The sequence below is a fragment of the Passer montanus genome, unplaced genomic scaffold (genome assembly GCF_014805655.1).
Source record: "Passer montanus isolate IOZ18808 unplaced genomic scaffold, ASM1480565v1 scaffold1, whole genome shotgun sequence".
Taxonomy (NCBI): Eukaryota; Metazoa; Chordata; class Aves; order Passeriformes; family Passeridae; genus Passer; species Passer montanus.
In genome coordinates this window covers 22,001,461-22,018,543 of record NW_024356504.1, presented here as the reverse complement: position 1 = coordinate 22,018,543, position 17,083 = coordinate 22,001,461, and the positions used below count along the sequence as shown (strand labels likewise).

The 17,083-nt window shown below is 37.5% G+C and overlaps 1 protein-coding gene across 1 annotated transcript in view; it reads right to left on the bottom strand.

Moving 5' to 3' along the window:
• The window catches only part of MGAT5 (alpha-1,6-mannosylglycoprotein 6-beta-N-acetylglucosaminyltransferase), an 83,575-nt gene that overhangs the window by 24,409 nt on the left and 42,083 nt on the right, over positions 1 to 17,083 (bottom strand). Inside the window, exons 10-11 of the mRNA XM_039702336.1 lie at positions 11,384 to 11,517; positions 7,270 to 7,403 (exon numbers count right to left, since the gene is read on the bottom strand). Coding sequence (XP_039558270.1) covers positions 7,270 to 7,403; positions 11,384 to 11,517 — 268 coding nt within the window. The remainder of the gene's footprint in view (positions 1 to 7,269; positions 7,404 to 11,383; positions 11,518 to 17,083) is intronic.

Genomic DNA, 17,083 nt, shown 5'->3' with positions numbered 1-17,083 from the left:
ATTCAGCACTGAATTAAATTAAGCATCACTAGAGGCTGACTGCATTACAGAAGAGCTTGATTCAGAGTCCTGAACCGCTTTATGGCTTGAAAGTTCAGACTGCAAAACACATGTAAAACAGCCCATATATCCAGCCTCGCTTCCTGGCATTGAAAAATTCAAAAGGAAATGGTTTTATAAAGCTTGACAAATGCAATTCAGAAAAGCAAGTACTGGGATACATCTTTGTGTATATCCTAAATGTATACTGTAGAGAAGTCCCATCATCTGAGTGCTTATCTGTAGAAGTGTCAAGTCAAAAGTAAGCCAAAATGCAGTGTACATGCAATGTATGACAATCAAGATTGTGACACAAACATAATCTCTGCTCAGGAACTGTCACCCTCTCAAAGACTTCTCAAGACATGCCTGAATAATGAAAATCCTGCCTACCAGGGAGCTAGAAGAGTGCACAAAGGCTGGGGAATATTAAGAGATTCAAATGCATACAATGTTTTACAGAGGTAAATCACAAAGAGTAGATTAAGTCACCTCAAAGTCAAATATGAAGCTTTCAAATTTATAAATTTGAATTTGCCCTGAATTCCCAAATGGATGTGGAGAAGATTTAGTGATTCATTACTAGTAAGTATGAATTCTATACTGACCAAGTAATGTGAGATTTAAATAAAGAGTTAACTAAGTAACTACGTAAATCCCTCAAAATAACAATGACAATTCTTCCTGTCCAAGGAAATCCTCTCTCACCAAACTGCTAGCATTTTCTAAAGAAGCCAATCAGCTTGTAGGAATTCTTTGAAGTTCTTCAAGGAATTAAATCTCTTGGGGAGAGACTGGGAATCACTCTTGTGAATGAACAGTCACCATGTGAAAGAGAACAGAGAAGTGACAAAAGTATGTTGTCATTATTCACAGCAACAAAATTCAAACTAACTTCAAAATGTGGGATAAAAACATCATAATATTGAACACCTGGGATTTTAAAGCTTTTGAAAAAGGCCTCTCAGTAATCTAGGGGACAGAGAGGCTAGAAAGGAAACTATCTGAAAAATTCAACTGTCACCAAAGCCAAGAAATAAAGTCTCCAACCAATTAGTCAGGTTAGAAAGCTGACATTACTTTATTAGCAGCACTGGATGCATGGGGAATTCTCTCAATGCATGCTCAGTAACTTCAGAGACCAGGTCCTATTCCTGAAATTAATGCATATTCATCACATTTTCTGAATACATGCACATGTGCTAATTATTGCCATGGACTTGTTTGGGTATGGTTGTGCTCTTTTGATGAATTTTTTCTCCTTGACAGTATCTCAAATATGTCATCAAGTCATAATGTACTTCTCTTATCCTTCTTTTCTCACACACACACCCCTTGTTCTCAAAACTGAGATATCAGCCAGGACATATTAATCACTAATACAAGTAAACAAGGAGGCATTAGCTGGCACAAGACTTATTAGTCTCAGACACAGGGAGTTAACACAAGGCCACATTAATCTCTGGCATTTGTACTAAGCACTGTGTGGCACAAAACTAAGCATTAACCATGAATGTGGGGATCATACATTATGTGCTGAAGTTGAAAGTATTTTCCAGCATCTTCCTCTACTGCTGCATAGACTTCTTCTCACAGAAATAAAACCTGTTTGGTAACTAAAGTGACAGAAATGTTGAAAACCAGTCCTCACTTCAAGTGTGGAAAAAAACCCCTGAGCTAACCAGTGTCACTCAAGAATGAAGACTTTGCATTATACTAACACATGATTATGGCCCATGAAAAAATCAGTCCATTGTTCAGGAGCAGTCAGTCCACTCACCAACCAAGAAAATGATGGGAATTTTTTTGAAAGAAATCCAGAAATAAAGAGAATATTATTGAACTATTCTGTAAAAACCATTCTCTCTCTCCCTCCTCACACACCGCTGTATTTCTGGTCCATTTTCTCCAATAGAAACTGAAAACACTGGACAGTGTTCTGAGAGGGGTAAGAAGGATCCAAGATACAGGACAGTTTCTGCTACACACAGAAATTTGTAAGAAATTCTTTAACAATTCCTCAGTTTGAAAAAGACAACTCGTCAGAATATGAGGGAGGTTTACAAACCCATAGCTGGCATAAAGAAGGTGGACAGTGACTGACAATTCAAAATGTCCTATACAAAGAAATCCAAACAAAGATCATGGGGGACAGGTTTAGAAAAATGCCCAAGTTAACTACTTCTGCAACAGGTCAGACATTTGAGGGACTCGATGACAGAAAAAGCTGCTTGTTTGATCATGAACCAAGTTTGCATAGGTTCATGATCAAACAAACCCTTTGAAATCACCTCTTAGATCTCAACAATGTGTGACCAGACAGTTTATCAACAGAGAAACAGATTCAGGAAATAAACTTAATTAGCAAAGCTGGAAAGGGAGAGAATTTGCAAGGGAAGTATTATATAACTCTGCCATGCTCTTGCTCTTCCTGAATGTCCATTTATAGCTTCTTTTTTAGGCACCGTATATCTCTGAATAAAACACACATTGGCACATATATAAATTCTGCACAAAGAATGAATAAAACATCTCAGTGAAGGTTTAGGACTTCTGGCAGAGCTTGAAGAACCTTATCCACTTCCCTATCCTCATCTTTTTCATCCATGAAGTTTTGGGGGATTTTAAACACCAAGATTTTCCCAAGATTTGACAATTTCATTGCCATGCAATGCACACCAACACTTAAGCAGCAATTTCCTGTCCTTTAAATGGAAATTTCCAGAACCAAGGAGACATCCTTGTTCACTCTAAGTGCTGAAGGAGAAAAGTGAAGGGGTACAGATGAAAATAGGAAGTGGGACCAGAGGAAGAAAAGGTTGTGTTGGTTTTGTGCTAACCAAATAACAGCAGGTGATTGTGTTCATCAGTACTGTAAGACCTCAGTAATTCATTTTGCAGCTGAAGAGTTCTGCAAAATGAGAAGCTGATCACTGACCTGAGAGGTAAATATTCATGAAAAATACAGCTTTCTTTCTTTCTTTGCAATAAATGAAATTCTAATTTTCATAATAAATATTCAAGAATAAGCCTTTAAAGTTCTATGCTTATTTACTGCACTCATTTGTTTTGACTGACTTGTTTCTGGTCCATACTGCTTCCAGAAGGAAATGGTGAATTTCAGAAATGTTGCTGTGCTAAAGTGTCTAGCTCATTCCAGATTAGATTTGTGGCATAAGGCAGGACAGAGCTTGTGGTGCCAGACTCTGGGTAAGTTCTGATCAATTGATAAGCCCCCAGTGCTGCTGCACATTTGGAGGCACACAAAACAGAACAACCACAAGAGTTTGTGAGTGCACTGACCACGTGGCAGAAAAGGTGAGAAGGAACTTCTGTCCTTACTTATTTTTCTTTTAGCTTAAAAGTTGAAATGAAATATTTATTCAAAGTAAAATACTAAACATGAAGTACAAAAACCAACCAGAAGGAAGGGACTTTCCTCCTGCTTCGTACAAGAGGGCACATGATGGGGAAATTACATTCCATCACGTGTTCCTGGAGCTACAAAGGGAACATTAGTGTGAACAGCCCCAGTGATGTGCTTTCCCATTGAGAACAAGCTGAAGGTAACCATTTCCTATGCAGCTCTTCAAAAGTTGCTATGCAGGCAGTATATATTTAAGGAGAATGCCTAGCTTTTCAAGTAGCACTAGTAAGAAACTCCCACATTATTTTGCCTCTAAATATACAAATATTTTCAATATTTGCTCCAACAGACTATAACAAAATACTAAAGCTGTCATTATATACTTATGTTATGCATTGATGCCTATTTTCTAGTAAAAGCAGACTTCTGACTTCTCTCACAGCAACCCACAAAAAAAAAAAAGAAATAGCAAGTACTGCAAAATGAATCTTGTCTCTGCTAGGATTAAGGGTCAAATTAATGGAAGAGTATAACAGTAAGTTGCAGGAAGAACAAAGAAAAGACAGAAACAGGAGCTAGGGCAACATGAAAGACTTCAAACATTCTCTTTTAATTGAAATGGTCTGTAATTAAAGTAAATTTTGATAATGGAGAGCATTATGGGTTTCACACACATTTTATAAGTACCCCACTTTGGCACAGATAGGACTCTCTTTATTCCTCAGTACTGTCAAAAATCCCAAACAAAACCCCAAACTTTTTATCCCAATAAACACTTTCCCAAAACTTGGTAAATGTTGCCCTTCATAACTTACCTCTAAAGATAACCTTTAGAAATGTGGTAAAAAAATCTTTAGGGCCTCCTGTTTGTTATCCTCACCCGCCTAGGGCAGATTTAGTTATCAGAGGGAAATAAAGCAGATTTATCTTACACCCTCTGCACCATACATCCTTCCTGACCTCAGGAGGTGTACCCAGACTTAGCCCCAGTGGGGTGGGATGGGATGGGATGGGATGGGATGGGATGGGATGGGATGGGATGGGATGGGAGTCACTGGGCTCAGGCACAGAAAAAACCCCATATCCATGGCTATGTAAAGCCATGGTGGTTTATACAGCCCCATGGAGAAGAGGTCCTGTGCACACTTCAGTCCCACTTCAGTCTGCTTGGTTTAAAACGAAACAATTGATTTGTCACTGCTATTCCCCAAAAGTACCAAAGTGTGGGGACAGGAATGCTCTCCCCTCCCCACTGTGCTGCTCTAATGACTGATCAGCCCCAGCAGTGACACATGTACTCTGTGCAGATTACACTTCTCATTAATTGGCCATGTTCAGTAGAAAGGACAGGGGCAGGATAAATAAATTACTCTGGTTCCATACAAGCCATGGTGGCAGATGAAAAGAGCACTGAACAGGGAAAATGAAAGAAACGTGAAATAAGCAAATTACACAGACACGAGATTAGTTCAGGCTTTCTCTTGATCACAAGAATTGGATTTTATCACTCCAGATAAGAAATCCCACACTGTAACTGATTCAAAGTCTATCTGCAGTGATTTGCACTTTATATATGAGTGCATATGGGCATGACTGCAGCTACAATCTGCAAGTTACAGTTTTAATCTGCTCGATGTTACCAGCACACAGTACACATTTTAACATGGCCAGATACCAAATCAAACATCTTAGAAAAAACAAGATGGGAAATACTGATAAAATACAGCAGTGACTTGAAAAGCAGCACTTTAAAAAATGATACAAAGGTCTTGGCTAAGAGTTCCTAATGGTGAAAAGGGGACCTGTCTAAAAATGAGACAGTAATTCCTTTTGGATTTGATGCTGGTATGGCCCACGTGCCCTTTGTAAACATTCACCTTTCAAGAGGAATGTTAATAATCTTGAGAAGGTTCAGAGAAAACAGACATGTGAAAACTCTTAAGGATTAGAAAGCACAAAGCTCTCAGGGGCTCAGCATATACAGGCTTTTCAGAAGATGACTGTGGGTTACTTTGACCTCAACCTATATATTCCTACAGGGCAACAGAACAGAATCATCAGGCCAGCTGAGAAAGTTTATAACTGCTACTAAGATTGGAAACAACCACATGGAAATGTGTACCAGAAATAATGCAAAGTCTTAAGGGAGAAAGCAATTGTTGGAGGTCTTCACCAGAGGAAACAGTGGCCTTTCCATTGTGTGCTATTTAAAAATCAAGACTGGATATTCTTTCCCAAAAAGCCATGTTTTTTGTCTTAATCAGTCCATGAATATCCTGTGTGTCATACAGAATCTGAAATGAATCACAAATCTCCCCTCTGAGCATATAAACTATCCATACGTATTTCTGAACCCATACAGACTGAATAAACTGAGAAAAATATATATATGTCAGTGAGAAACACCCTGGTGACTAAGGAGCCGTCTTGTTCCTTAAATCCAGCTAGTATTCAACAGGTCCTTCTGCTGATGTGCGCTGCAAATCAGGTCAGGAAGTTTAGAAGATTATTGTATGCTGCTGCTCTTGAGAGACTGATAATGAGATCAGTCACAAGCAAAAGTGTAAGTAGAGTCACATGTAAAAGTACAGGAGCCTAAGCTTGAAAAGACTTGAAGAAAGGATTCCAGCTCTGCTTTAGCACTCTGCAGACAGGAGAGACTGCACCCAAGGGCACATAAATTCCTTCTATACCATGATCCAAACAGAATAAATAAATTCCTTCATCTATTTACTACATATTTTCTCAGTACAGTAGCCAAGAAGCATCCAGCTCTACCTGTTCTGCTACCACTGCAGACATTCTACTGCTTCTAACAAGTTTTTGTTTTGTTTTGTCTCACAGATGGATCATTTACTTGCAGCTATCATCTTTACAGAATTTATTCTGTATAATCTCAGTCATCAGAAGGAATGGTGCTTCTGATGGTGGTTTGAAAAAATGTGCACAACCAATATTCTCATGCCAATAAAGAGAAAAGGAATGACAATGTGAGACCCAGGTGATCTCCCACTATTACATTGTTTGGCCCTATGTATGGCACTGATAATTTCCTTTTTCAGTTGACAGGAGGCTTAAAAATAAGGTCTTTTCAGGCAGGAAGGAAGGCACATGGAGGATATGGGCATGCAGAGTATTTGGGCACACAGAGCTGGAAGTAACGTGGAAGAAATCCAGTTACTAGTAAGTAATCTCCTTAAAAACTGCATGAGACACACATTTCCAGGTGTGTCAGCCTGGAAGAAGGAGTTACAGAAAAGGACAATGGGTGAAAAAAAGAGACCACTATGACTTAAAAACACAATACATTTTAATTTAGTGACAACATCACCAAACATTGGTGTTGTTATTCTGCTGCTCTCATCTGCAGATGAAAATACAATAATGGAACGTTAAAGAAACAAAACTCTGATGTTACAGGGACATAAAATGAGACTGCACACCTTTAGAGCCTTTCATGAAACAGAATTTTCATCTCAAAAAGCAGAACATTTTTCATTGCAGATATAAGAGCAGAAGTAATTGAAAGACAGGTTTGCTTATGAATAATGAAAGTTCACACCTTAAATTTTGCATTATGTTTTCCAGCCTTCTACATTTTCTAAAATTATTGTGACATTAAGACTATATTTTTTGTTCTACCAGAAAGGTGTACAGAAATAGCAAAAGATCCACATCAATCTAGACAGAACTTTGTCTAACAGGAAGACTTCAAAATGTTCAATTTAATTATTCAAATACATCTGTTTCCAGATAAAGAACTTAATGGGTTTAGACAGATGGGACACTTTCAAATTTCAAATTGTGCTTTATTTTATTGATCAACATAAATTTCCTCAAGCATATGAGTATAAAAAACTCACCTTCCAGAAATTATCTACTTTGCCATAAACGAGAGATTGATTCTGCCTTTTGATGTCATTAATGTGTTTAATGTCACTGGAATTCAGATGCTGCTCTACCACAAATCCAAGGAAGCTGTTATCTGGAGTGTGAGCTGTAAGAAACAGAGCACATTCAGCACCTTTGACAATATTGGTTAATGCTAAATTAGAGTGAATGTTGTCAGAAAAGAAGCTATAAGGAACATATTATGCAACTGATCACCTCCTTCTTATTAGTACTGAAAGACACATTTGCTTGCTTTATTATCCAAAAGAGTTTTTATTAATTGTAAGTCCTGCTCCATATGCCTACTGGAGTAAGCAGCTATTTTCTGTCTTGTTTCTGATAATAAAAACTCTGCAGCTGGACTGAGTCCAATGGTAATGATATTTTTTGTCTGCATGCTAAGCTTTATTTTATTATTAGAGATAAAAGAAACAGAAGAAATCCAGCTTGACAAATCTCAGAGACACAATACCAATAGTTTGAAAACCCCCTGGATTTATGCTTGTTAGGAAAGATGCAAAGATTGCTCAATGGCATAAATAAATTTTAGCCAATTTCTTGGATTCACCTCCTGCACTGGAATTACCAACACCAACCACCCAATTTCTGTGTATTAGGTACCCATGCTAATTACTGGCCTACCAAGTCACACTATGCAAATCAGAATAAAATTGCTTTGCCTAATTCACCCAGACATAGTGATCATAAAATATTTAAATGTGGCAAAGGAAGTCAGCAAAACTGTTTTCAATCCAATCCAAGCAAAAGAACCCCAAACCTGTGTGCAAAGGATATGCAATTTATTAATAATTTTTTATATTATTTTTAGCCCCTGATGGTCTTTTTTCCATCAGTGTCAGTCACTGTTCTCCCGCCTGCAAGACACAGATATTTAGGCTCATTAAAAGTAAGGGGTTTTGTTGTTTTGGATTGTTTTTTTTTTGTTGTTGTTGTTGTTTTTTGTTTTGTTTTGTTTTTTTGTTTTTTGGCAAACTGGGTGCTTAATTCCAGTGATGGACTCCAACACTCAATGCTTCAGGTGGAAATCCACCCCTACTATATAAAAACTACTCCAACACATGGGGTTTTTTTGCCTCTAAAAAGTGCCATAGCCTCACAAGTGCACATAGAAAAAGGCTGCACCAAACAGCAGGATCTCCTCCCTAGGCCTCCTGTTAAATTCTGGCACACAAGCTGACAATTAATCACATTTTGAAAAGCTTAAGAACACAAAACAAAACAAAACCCTCCTAAATCCAAAGACAACACCCCAGGCATTTTTGATATGTGCAGTGCTAAACCTATACCAGAGTTATTAAAAAAAATTCTATTGCAATTATGAGGTTTTGCATTTGTGTTCCTGAAAATCAGCCAAGTGGATAATGCAGGAGAACAGAGAAACCATACACAGTGTACATGTCTCTCTGCCATTACATTTAGTCTTTCAAATGACAATTACTCTTTTTCACAAAAAATGCCTCAGCAACAGCCAGGCACCCACTTAGACCCAAGGACTTTTTAGAATTTTACACAGCAAACAGCACATTTCAAACATGTCTGAAAAGGGGCATTTTTCCATCCCTTCATATTTTTGGATGAGAGACTGCATTCAAAAGAGAGGCAAGGCAGTACACACTCAAAAGAAAAATAAACCTTTGTTAAAGTTAGCACTTAGAACTGGTGGAATTTAATGCCTCAAACACCATGGACAGGAAGCAGCACTCAGATGGATTTTTAAGCAAGATCACGCACTTTTAGAAGTACTAGGGTTGTTATTTTGCATGAAGGTATTTGAATTAAAAACATGGAAAACATAAAAAGGGGGAAAAGCTCTCATGCTTCTGGGAAACTCAGAGAACAGTCAAGCACTTGGTAATATGCCACAGGTTTGAATATGGTTTGCTTGTTGCTCAGGATAATTTTCTGCCCTTATAATCAGAGTTCTCAAAACATAATAGAGTCTGGGGATCTTGGGAAGCTGTCCAGAGTTCCAATCTGCCATAAAATCTTTACTGATGCATAATATGCACTTTTAATCACAACCCCATAAAGATGGTGCTATCTCTGCAGCAGGAAACAAAACAACAAATATAAACTTTAAATATCACAAAACGTTGACTCTTCTGCACTTAGCAAAAAATAAAAAAACAAAAAGAAGAAAAAAATCCTTGAATAATCCACAGCACTGGAATCACTCATGCTTCAGAATTAGTTTGCCTGCAATCTATTTACCCCTTTTCCTGTAGAGGAAAACACACAGTAATTTCCAGCAGTAAAAATAGGAAATGGTTATTTATTAAAATTCCAATACAGTCATACTCTTTGGAAAATTCATTATGAAGCAATTTTCTCTGCACAAGAGACTGTACCTGTGGCAGACTGTACTGCCACAACAGAGATCTCTGGAGAGAAGATTTACTTTCTTCTGCATTTCATGGAGTGGGACTGAGCAGTGCACACACAGCTGTGCCACCAGTGCTCATCCAGCTGTTTTCACTGAGAGCATCATCTCCCTTGGTGCTATCTTGAACAGGCCTCACATCTGAATTTCCCAACAGCTGGACAACTTAAACAAAGCACAATTGAGTCCCTTTTCCATTTAGGATATAAACCAATAAATATTAGCAAATATGGATACAAAACAAGCTCTGCTTACTAATATCCAGATACAAACTCTGCAACCACTTTCAAGTCACATTTTACCACCACATGTTTTGTTACTTGCTTTCCAACAACTGTGAATGCAGCCTTTTATCTCTTAAACAACCTTCACTTATATTTCTCTGGAAAAACTTGCACAGCAAATGTTGACAGACAAAATATGCCTCTCTCAAGAATTTTACAGGGCAACTGCAATCAAAAGCGTGTCAACCCGACAGCAGCATGTATAATTCTGCCGTGAAAAGCAGGAAAGTTTCAAAGATTGATGATGAAAGCTGATGAGAGAGGACAGAGCCCTGATCTTAATGTCAGACTGGGACCAGCCCCAAACTCTGGAGGTGGGCTGATCACCATGAAATGCTTCCTTACAGGTTTGGTGAGCAGGCTCTGCACACAGCAGAAGGCACTGCCCTGAGCCTCCCGTGCCCTGCACCCCTCAGAAACAACACACCTGAGTTACTGCTACAACAGCCCAGAGACACATCCCTTGATTCTGGAACCTACTGCCATAAAACCAAAGACTAGGGATAGACCAGGTCACACTAATAATTTAATCTGACCCAATTTATAGAGAATTTGTACCTTTTACTATGTCAGTTTTGTTTCTTTTTTAGGTTTGGCTAGGGTCACTTCAAAACATATTTATTGATGCTTCAAAGATCTACAGCAGAGCTGAAATCTACTACTTATTTTACAATAGCTTTGTACACTACTGGCAAATAAATGTTCGTCAGTTTACCGGAGGATAAATACTCACAACATGAAAACAAGTTCGGTAAATTTTTTTAAGAAGCCATAAATTTTTTTATGAAGCCATAAAAAAGTAGAGACAAAATGCTGAGTAGTCATTTTAAAATTCTGAACACAAAGAAACAGTGAAGGGATGGTGCTGCTGAAGAACAAAAGCAGAAATACAACACTATAGCTAACATAGGTCCAAACTTCAGTTCAATGAGATGAAATGCAGGAGTTTATAAAAATGTAACCTAGCAAGTTCCTCAAAGATCTATTGCTTCATAGTAATATTAGAGAAAGCAAAAATAACAAAAACCAAGTCCCTGATACTTGAGGGAAAAGCCAAGCACCACTTTCCACAGGTACCCAAGGCATAAAGATCCCTACCACTATTAAATTAGCTTAATATTTTTGTTTTCTCATTGCTGGGTGGAAGGCACCACTTTCCACAGGTACCCAAGGCATAAAGATCCCTACCACTATTTATATTAGCTCAGTATTTTTGTTTTCTCATTGCTGGGTGGAAACACAACAGAGCTTTTGCACAGTCTACAGACACCGACACAATTCTTCCCATTTAGCAGTTGCATTTTATTAAACTGCATTTGTCTTTCATAATGAAAAAAATCTTCTCAATGACAGCATTTCTTTTTAAAGCTCTAAATTATTCATAAGCACAGAGGTACTTACGGAACATTGTATAAAACTGCTGTGGATTGAGGTTCCACTTTCCCCATGGTGTCTTGTGGCCTTTAGACTGGGCATAATGGGCATGGTTAAACTCTGGCTCAGTCCCAAAGGAATCCAGAACTCTTAGCATACACCTGAAAAAGGAAAAAATGTACTGTAGGTACACCTACATATGTTTATATAAGAATGTGCATATACATACATAGTTATGATAATTCAAATGTGTTTTGTCTTTGTTTGCAGCTGTGGAGAACATATAAACTGAAGGTACATTTTAATTTCAAACATTTCTGTTCATATTACATTCACAAAGACGTTATGAACAGCAAATTCAAGGGTATATCAGATATTCAAATAACAGCCCTGGAGCTTATTTTGTCCTTACAGAATGAAGCTATGCTTTAAAATCCAAGTAGAGCTTATGGGAATGCCACAGTGGCCACCTGCATTTCCTAGGGCTCTGGAGTAGAATTTAGGCAGATGAAACGATTTTCCATGTGTTTTCTGAAGTTCTCAACCATTACCACAAACCAAATGCAGCAACCAGGGGCCACATGCCAAGAAGATCAGAGCAGAAGAGGACATTGTCTTTAGAGGATTGTATTTAATCCCCAGGTTCTGACTTTTAGACCGACTAAAAGCACTGAAGATGGTTTAATATGCTGAGTTCTTGCAGTCAGCTCATTTATTTGTTTATGAAACATTTTCTCACAGACTTTTGAAGAAACAACATAAAAGTCAATTACCTGCATAAACCAACACACAAGAGAGAGAACTCCTGGCACTGGATTACAGAGGGCCTGGGATGAGAGAATCACACTCACCCTTTAAAATCATATTAAATTTTTGAAAAAGAAAGGGCCCATAGTGCATGACAAGCAGAAAACGTGTCAGTATGAAGAAGACAGTATATGTTATAGGACAGAGATTCTAGAAGTTATGTTTCCAAAATGCAGCCTGACAAATAAATCTTTGAAATGACTTGCACATAGTGACCACTGCCACTGAAGTGCATTACAGGGCTCCAGATCCACCCTTCTTCAGCCCTCCACAGACAAAATTGCAGAAAAGATTTATTCATGAATTAAGTAAACATCATGTGCAATTGTGGTATAAACACAATCTCTTATCACTGCACATTGTATCATTTTTGGGCTCATATGTGCAAAGGAAGGGACACAACCTCATGGGTGGCAGAGAAGGGAGATAGCTGTAAAAATGACAATTTAAAAATGCCTATGTTTTGTAGTTTTCAACATTTCCCATACTCCAAGCCTGTATGCATATTCTGTTCAGCAAAACACCTGATTCTGGCATTTAAAGGTGAAAGAATTTAGCCCTCAAATGGTGAAAGAACTAATCTCCAACTATTTTTCAGCTTTAAAAATAAAAGATTTTAGTGCCCAAAATAAATTTACATGTTACTTATATATTGCTCCTTTCTTTAAAGGTATTCAATAATGTGGGAACTTTTAAACTCTTCTATGAAATGCTACCTTCGTATTTCAAAATACAAATTGAGAAAAATGATGTGCTTTTTTAAACCTTCACAGAGATATTTCAAACAAAAAGAAAGTCAAAATATACAACATATTATGATTCACCAAACAACAAAGCTGACAGATCAGTTTCTGTGCAGTGTTTTCTGTCAACTGTTCTCAATGAAAATATTTTACAACAGTGGCAATTATCTCTGCATCACACAAAATACTCCAGCAGGACCAAAACAAGTTCTGCACTGATGAATCATTCAGTAATAAAAGCCCTCTTATTTCCTGGCAGGTCTTAAAACAAAATTCCTCTCAAACATACAGCTTTTGGCCAGGTACTTGAGCACAGGAGAATGAAAAATAGGAGAAAGCTACTGAAAAACTGCAACATTACTGGAGGTTGTCAAGAGATATATGTAAGGTGCACTACTCTGCTTTGTTGCCTCTCTTTTTCCTCTTTTTTTTAAAATGTAAGATAAGAAGCACTAATGGTTCACAGGGATATGAGGAACCATGTCCAGTCCATGCAGGGCCCCTGAATCAGGACAGGCAATGTGATGCAACAGAAATCCAAACCAGAAAGCAGGAAAACAAAAGAAAAATATTTCTATGACTTGGTACAAACTAAGCCAGAAAAAAAGATGACAGAAAAAAGTACAAGTCTGTGCAGGAATGGTATGAGAGATCAAAGCTTCAAGTGGTGAAACTAATCCCTGAAATGCAGCAGAAAAGAGCTGGTAAAGATTTAAAATTTAGAAATGAATGTAATTAATAGGAGTTATACTGAATTGATATTTTAATATATGTAGGAATACCTTGATTGTCTACCCTACTACCAGATTCTCCATTTGTTTAACTTAATAATTTAGATGCCTTTTATTTTTTTATTATTTTTGCATACAATGCATTAGCATTTCTAAAGTGAAATAATTAATTTTGAAAATGACAAAACAGTATTTTTTTCTTATAACTCAGGGATATATTTTAAATTAAAATGCTAATTTGGTATACCTTTAATTTCAGTTTTCCCACTCTTCCTTCCTAAAATGTCACCTAGCTTTAGCAGTGAAGCTGCAGAGAATTGCAGTGTGCCCTGAAATTGGTGTCAGCATAAGTCTATTCTCTGCCTAATTAAAAAGAGCACTGGTAGGTAGTAAATTGCTTTAGAAACATCCATATTAGTCTTTTTGTCTAGCACATTAGAAGTGACAATTTTAGGGCTTTAAAAAAAAATCAGACAAAAGTAACCCAGGATTATTGAAAGGGAGCTTTTCTTTCCTCTTGAGTATTGGGCAGAAGCACAATCTTAACAGAGCTGACCTAGTGGACATATTTATACACATTTTTTTTGTATCCTTCTCCCACTTCATCAGGCCACTCAGTATTTGCATTTAAAATCTCAGGACAGAAAATAACCCTCCTAAAAAAGATGTGTTCTAGAGAACACGTACCAAGCAGAAACATTGCTCATTTCTCAGGATAGCTGTCACGTTAATTTATTTCAAGAAAAAAAAGCCAGCTGGATTGTTGGCACATGGGAATGAGTCATTGCTAGAGAGACTGTGGAAAAATGAAAAAAATACCAGATTTTTATGTGCTGCATGGAGGATGAGGGTGCTAAGAAAGACTGCACTTCTCAAACTATATTAAACTATTAATTTGTATGTTGATTCACTGCACACAAACTGCATTCAAACAGCCACACCTCAGAACTGAAAAATCCAGCACATCCAGGAATTGCTCTGCTTGGAAATAAGGTGCAGTCCAAAATGAGATGTGTTCTGCTGTGTTCCTGCTATTTGCAGCACCAATAATCCCACAGATGAAGCACATACTACCAAAAGTCACTGGTGCTCTCAGCTGTGCAGAGTCTTTCAGAAATACTCACTCCCAAAGCAGCAGGGTCATTCTTTCGAGCTTGCAGTTCCAGAAACCTGATTTGCAACTACCAAAAATTTCCTCAGGGCTCAAGTTCGCCCAGAAAGATTATATAAAGCACTCTTACCAAGCGACTGCTCTGAAGGCAGAGGCTTGTTCTGCCACTCTATTCTCATCTGAAGTGAATAAAAACATTTTAATTCATTTTTATCTGAGTCTGGTCTGCATAAACCAGACTGAGCTGACCTGCACACATCCACTGAAAAACACTTTCTTTTGAGACAAACAATTATTCCTACTGACATAAAATACAATTGAGAAAAAAAGCAGAGTTTGTAAAGAACAAGGGCTAAAAAGCAGCTTTGTGATAATGTTTTTTTATTGGAATTAAACAGAAATAGATGCCTATGCTATTATAAGGCACTTTGTGGTTTTAATTTCAAAACACTTTAATGACAAAATTTATAAGATAACTCATGATGCTGGAAGAAAAAACAATGATTGGAAGAGGATCCTGAAATAGGAGACAGCATCCATGCAGCTACAAATTAATTCCCCTGCTTTAATCAATTCTGTAGTCTCTGCTAGACTCTGGATCCTCTTTCGTACACTGCACTTGAGAAAAAGCCTCATGTAATTAGAGAGATTCACAATAAATGTAACAAGTTTCATGAAAGGTCTAACAAACATGCATTGTATGTAATGACTCAAACCCCTAAATGCATGTACTTTAAAAAAAGCAAATGGAAGGAAAAGCAGTATAGATGACATTCTAGGGGCTGGCAGAGAAGAGAAAGAAGTAATTTATTCTCCAGAACCCTATTAGAATAAGCAGTAACGGGCAGTTAGCAAGAAACCAGGCCAAGAAAAACACTTCAAAGAAAAGCTTAACTATATAAAGCATCATGCTGGGGCATCTTGTTCAGTCTTCAGTAAAAAATGAGGCAAAAATCTCTCATGAAAAACAAATGCATCCTTATCTATTTTTCAGTCAGGCTATGGACTGGACAAGACTCCCTCTGAGTCCATGAAAGGCAGTGCTGAAGAAGACAGGCATTAAGATACCTTTTTCTCCCCCAAAAGCCTCAAAAAAATTCTACAGTACCTAAGGTACTTGGAGTTAAATGTAATTCTGCTCTTCTAAACAAGAAAAGACCAGCCATTACCACAAAATAGTTATCAATGTAAAACAGATTGAGAATTCAAGATGTAATGATTCTACGAAGAAAGAAAAATTGAATAGCTAATCTATAATCTCAATATGTACTTCCATAGCTTTGTTACAGGATACACCAGACAGGTAATTGCAAGCAGACAGGAAGAAACATTTAAAATTTATAGGAAGGGTTTCATATCCTGACCACAGTGCTGCATGTGATCTCCTAGTGACAATTACATCTGGCAGACAGACAAGTAACTGTTGCTCTCTGGAAAATGGGATTATCTTTATTAGCAGGCTCCTAAAAACTAGAATATCCATTTACTCCCCTGCTTCTCAAAAGAGATTAAGAGTAATCTAATCTGCAATATTGATCACAGTCCTCTCATTTAAAATTACACTGGAAAGATCCAATGCTCTGGAAAATCCTGAGGCTGAAAGAAAACATTTTCTCTGCCATGAACACCTTCCAATACCTTCCTTCAAGTAGGATTTACTGGACTTTGTGGATCATGAGACACAGCTAAATCTAGCAGGTATAGAAAATTCAACATCAGTAATTGAGATTTGGGTTTCTTTGAATTTGTACAATGCATGGGAGGCTTAATGATTTAAAGCTATTGACAAAAAGAAAAGAGGTTCTAAAACTGCAGATGTGAAGAAAGGTACACCAAATCCTTTCTTGTGACCCTCATCTTCCATTTCAAATGGAAAGATGTTTACAGATTACAAAAGCAACAAAAACTGCAGTATACTGTTCAGACCTGCCCCTGAACTCTCTGCCCAGTATCTCAAGGAATGGAACAGAAAATTGCACTGCAGTTGTTGGGCAATACAATTAGAACAGATAAATCACCACAATCATCGATCTAGTGTGGTTACAAACACCAAAAAGCAAAATATGCCTGTGGTATTCCAACTAAACAACAAAATGCAGTAATCTCTCAGCTCACCTACTAATTTACAGAAAAAATGGGGAGGGGGAAATGCAGGTAAAGAAAGCAGGGAAAGAGGGGCAGAGATGATGATTTATCAAGAGGATAATTAAGATTTTTAAGATTAAAAATACTTGAATCCAAGAATCTCAAGCTTGCTAGGGAGGGATAATGATGATAATGTTCTTGGAAACAAAGAACAAGTAGTAGCCCCTTTAATCCTAAAAGCTAAAAAAAC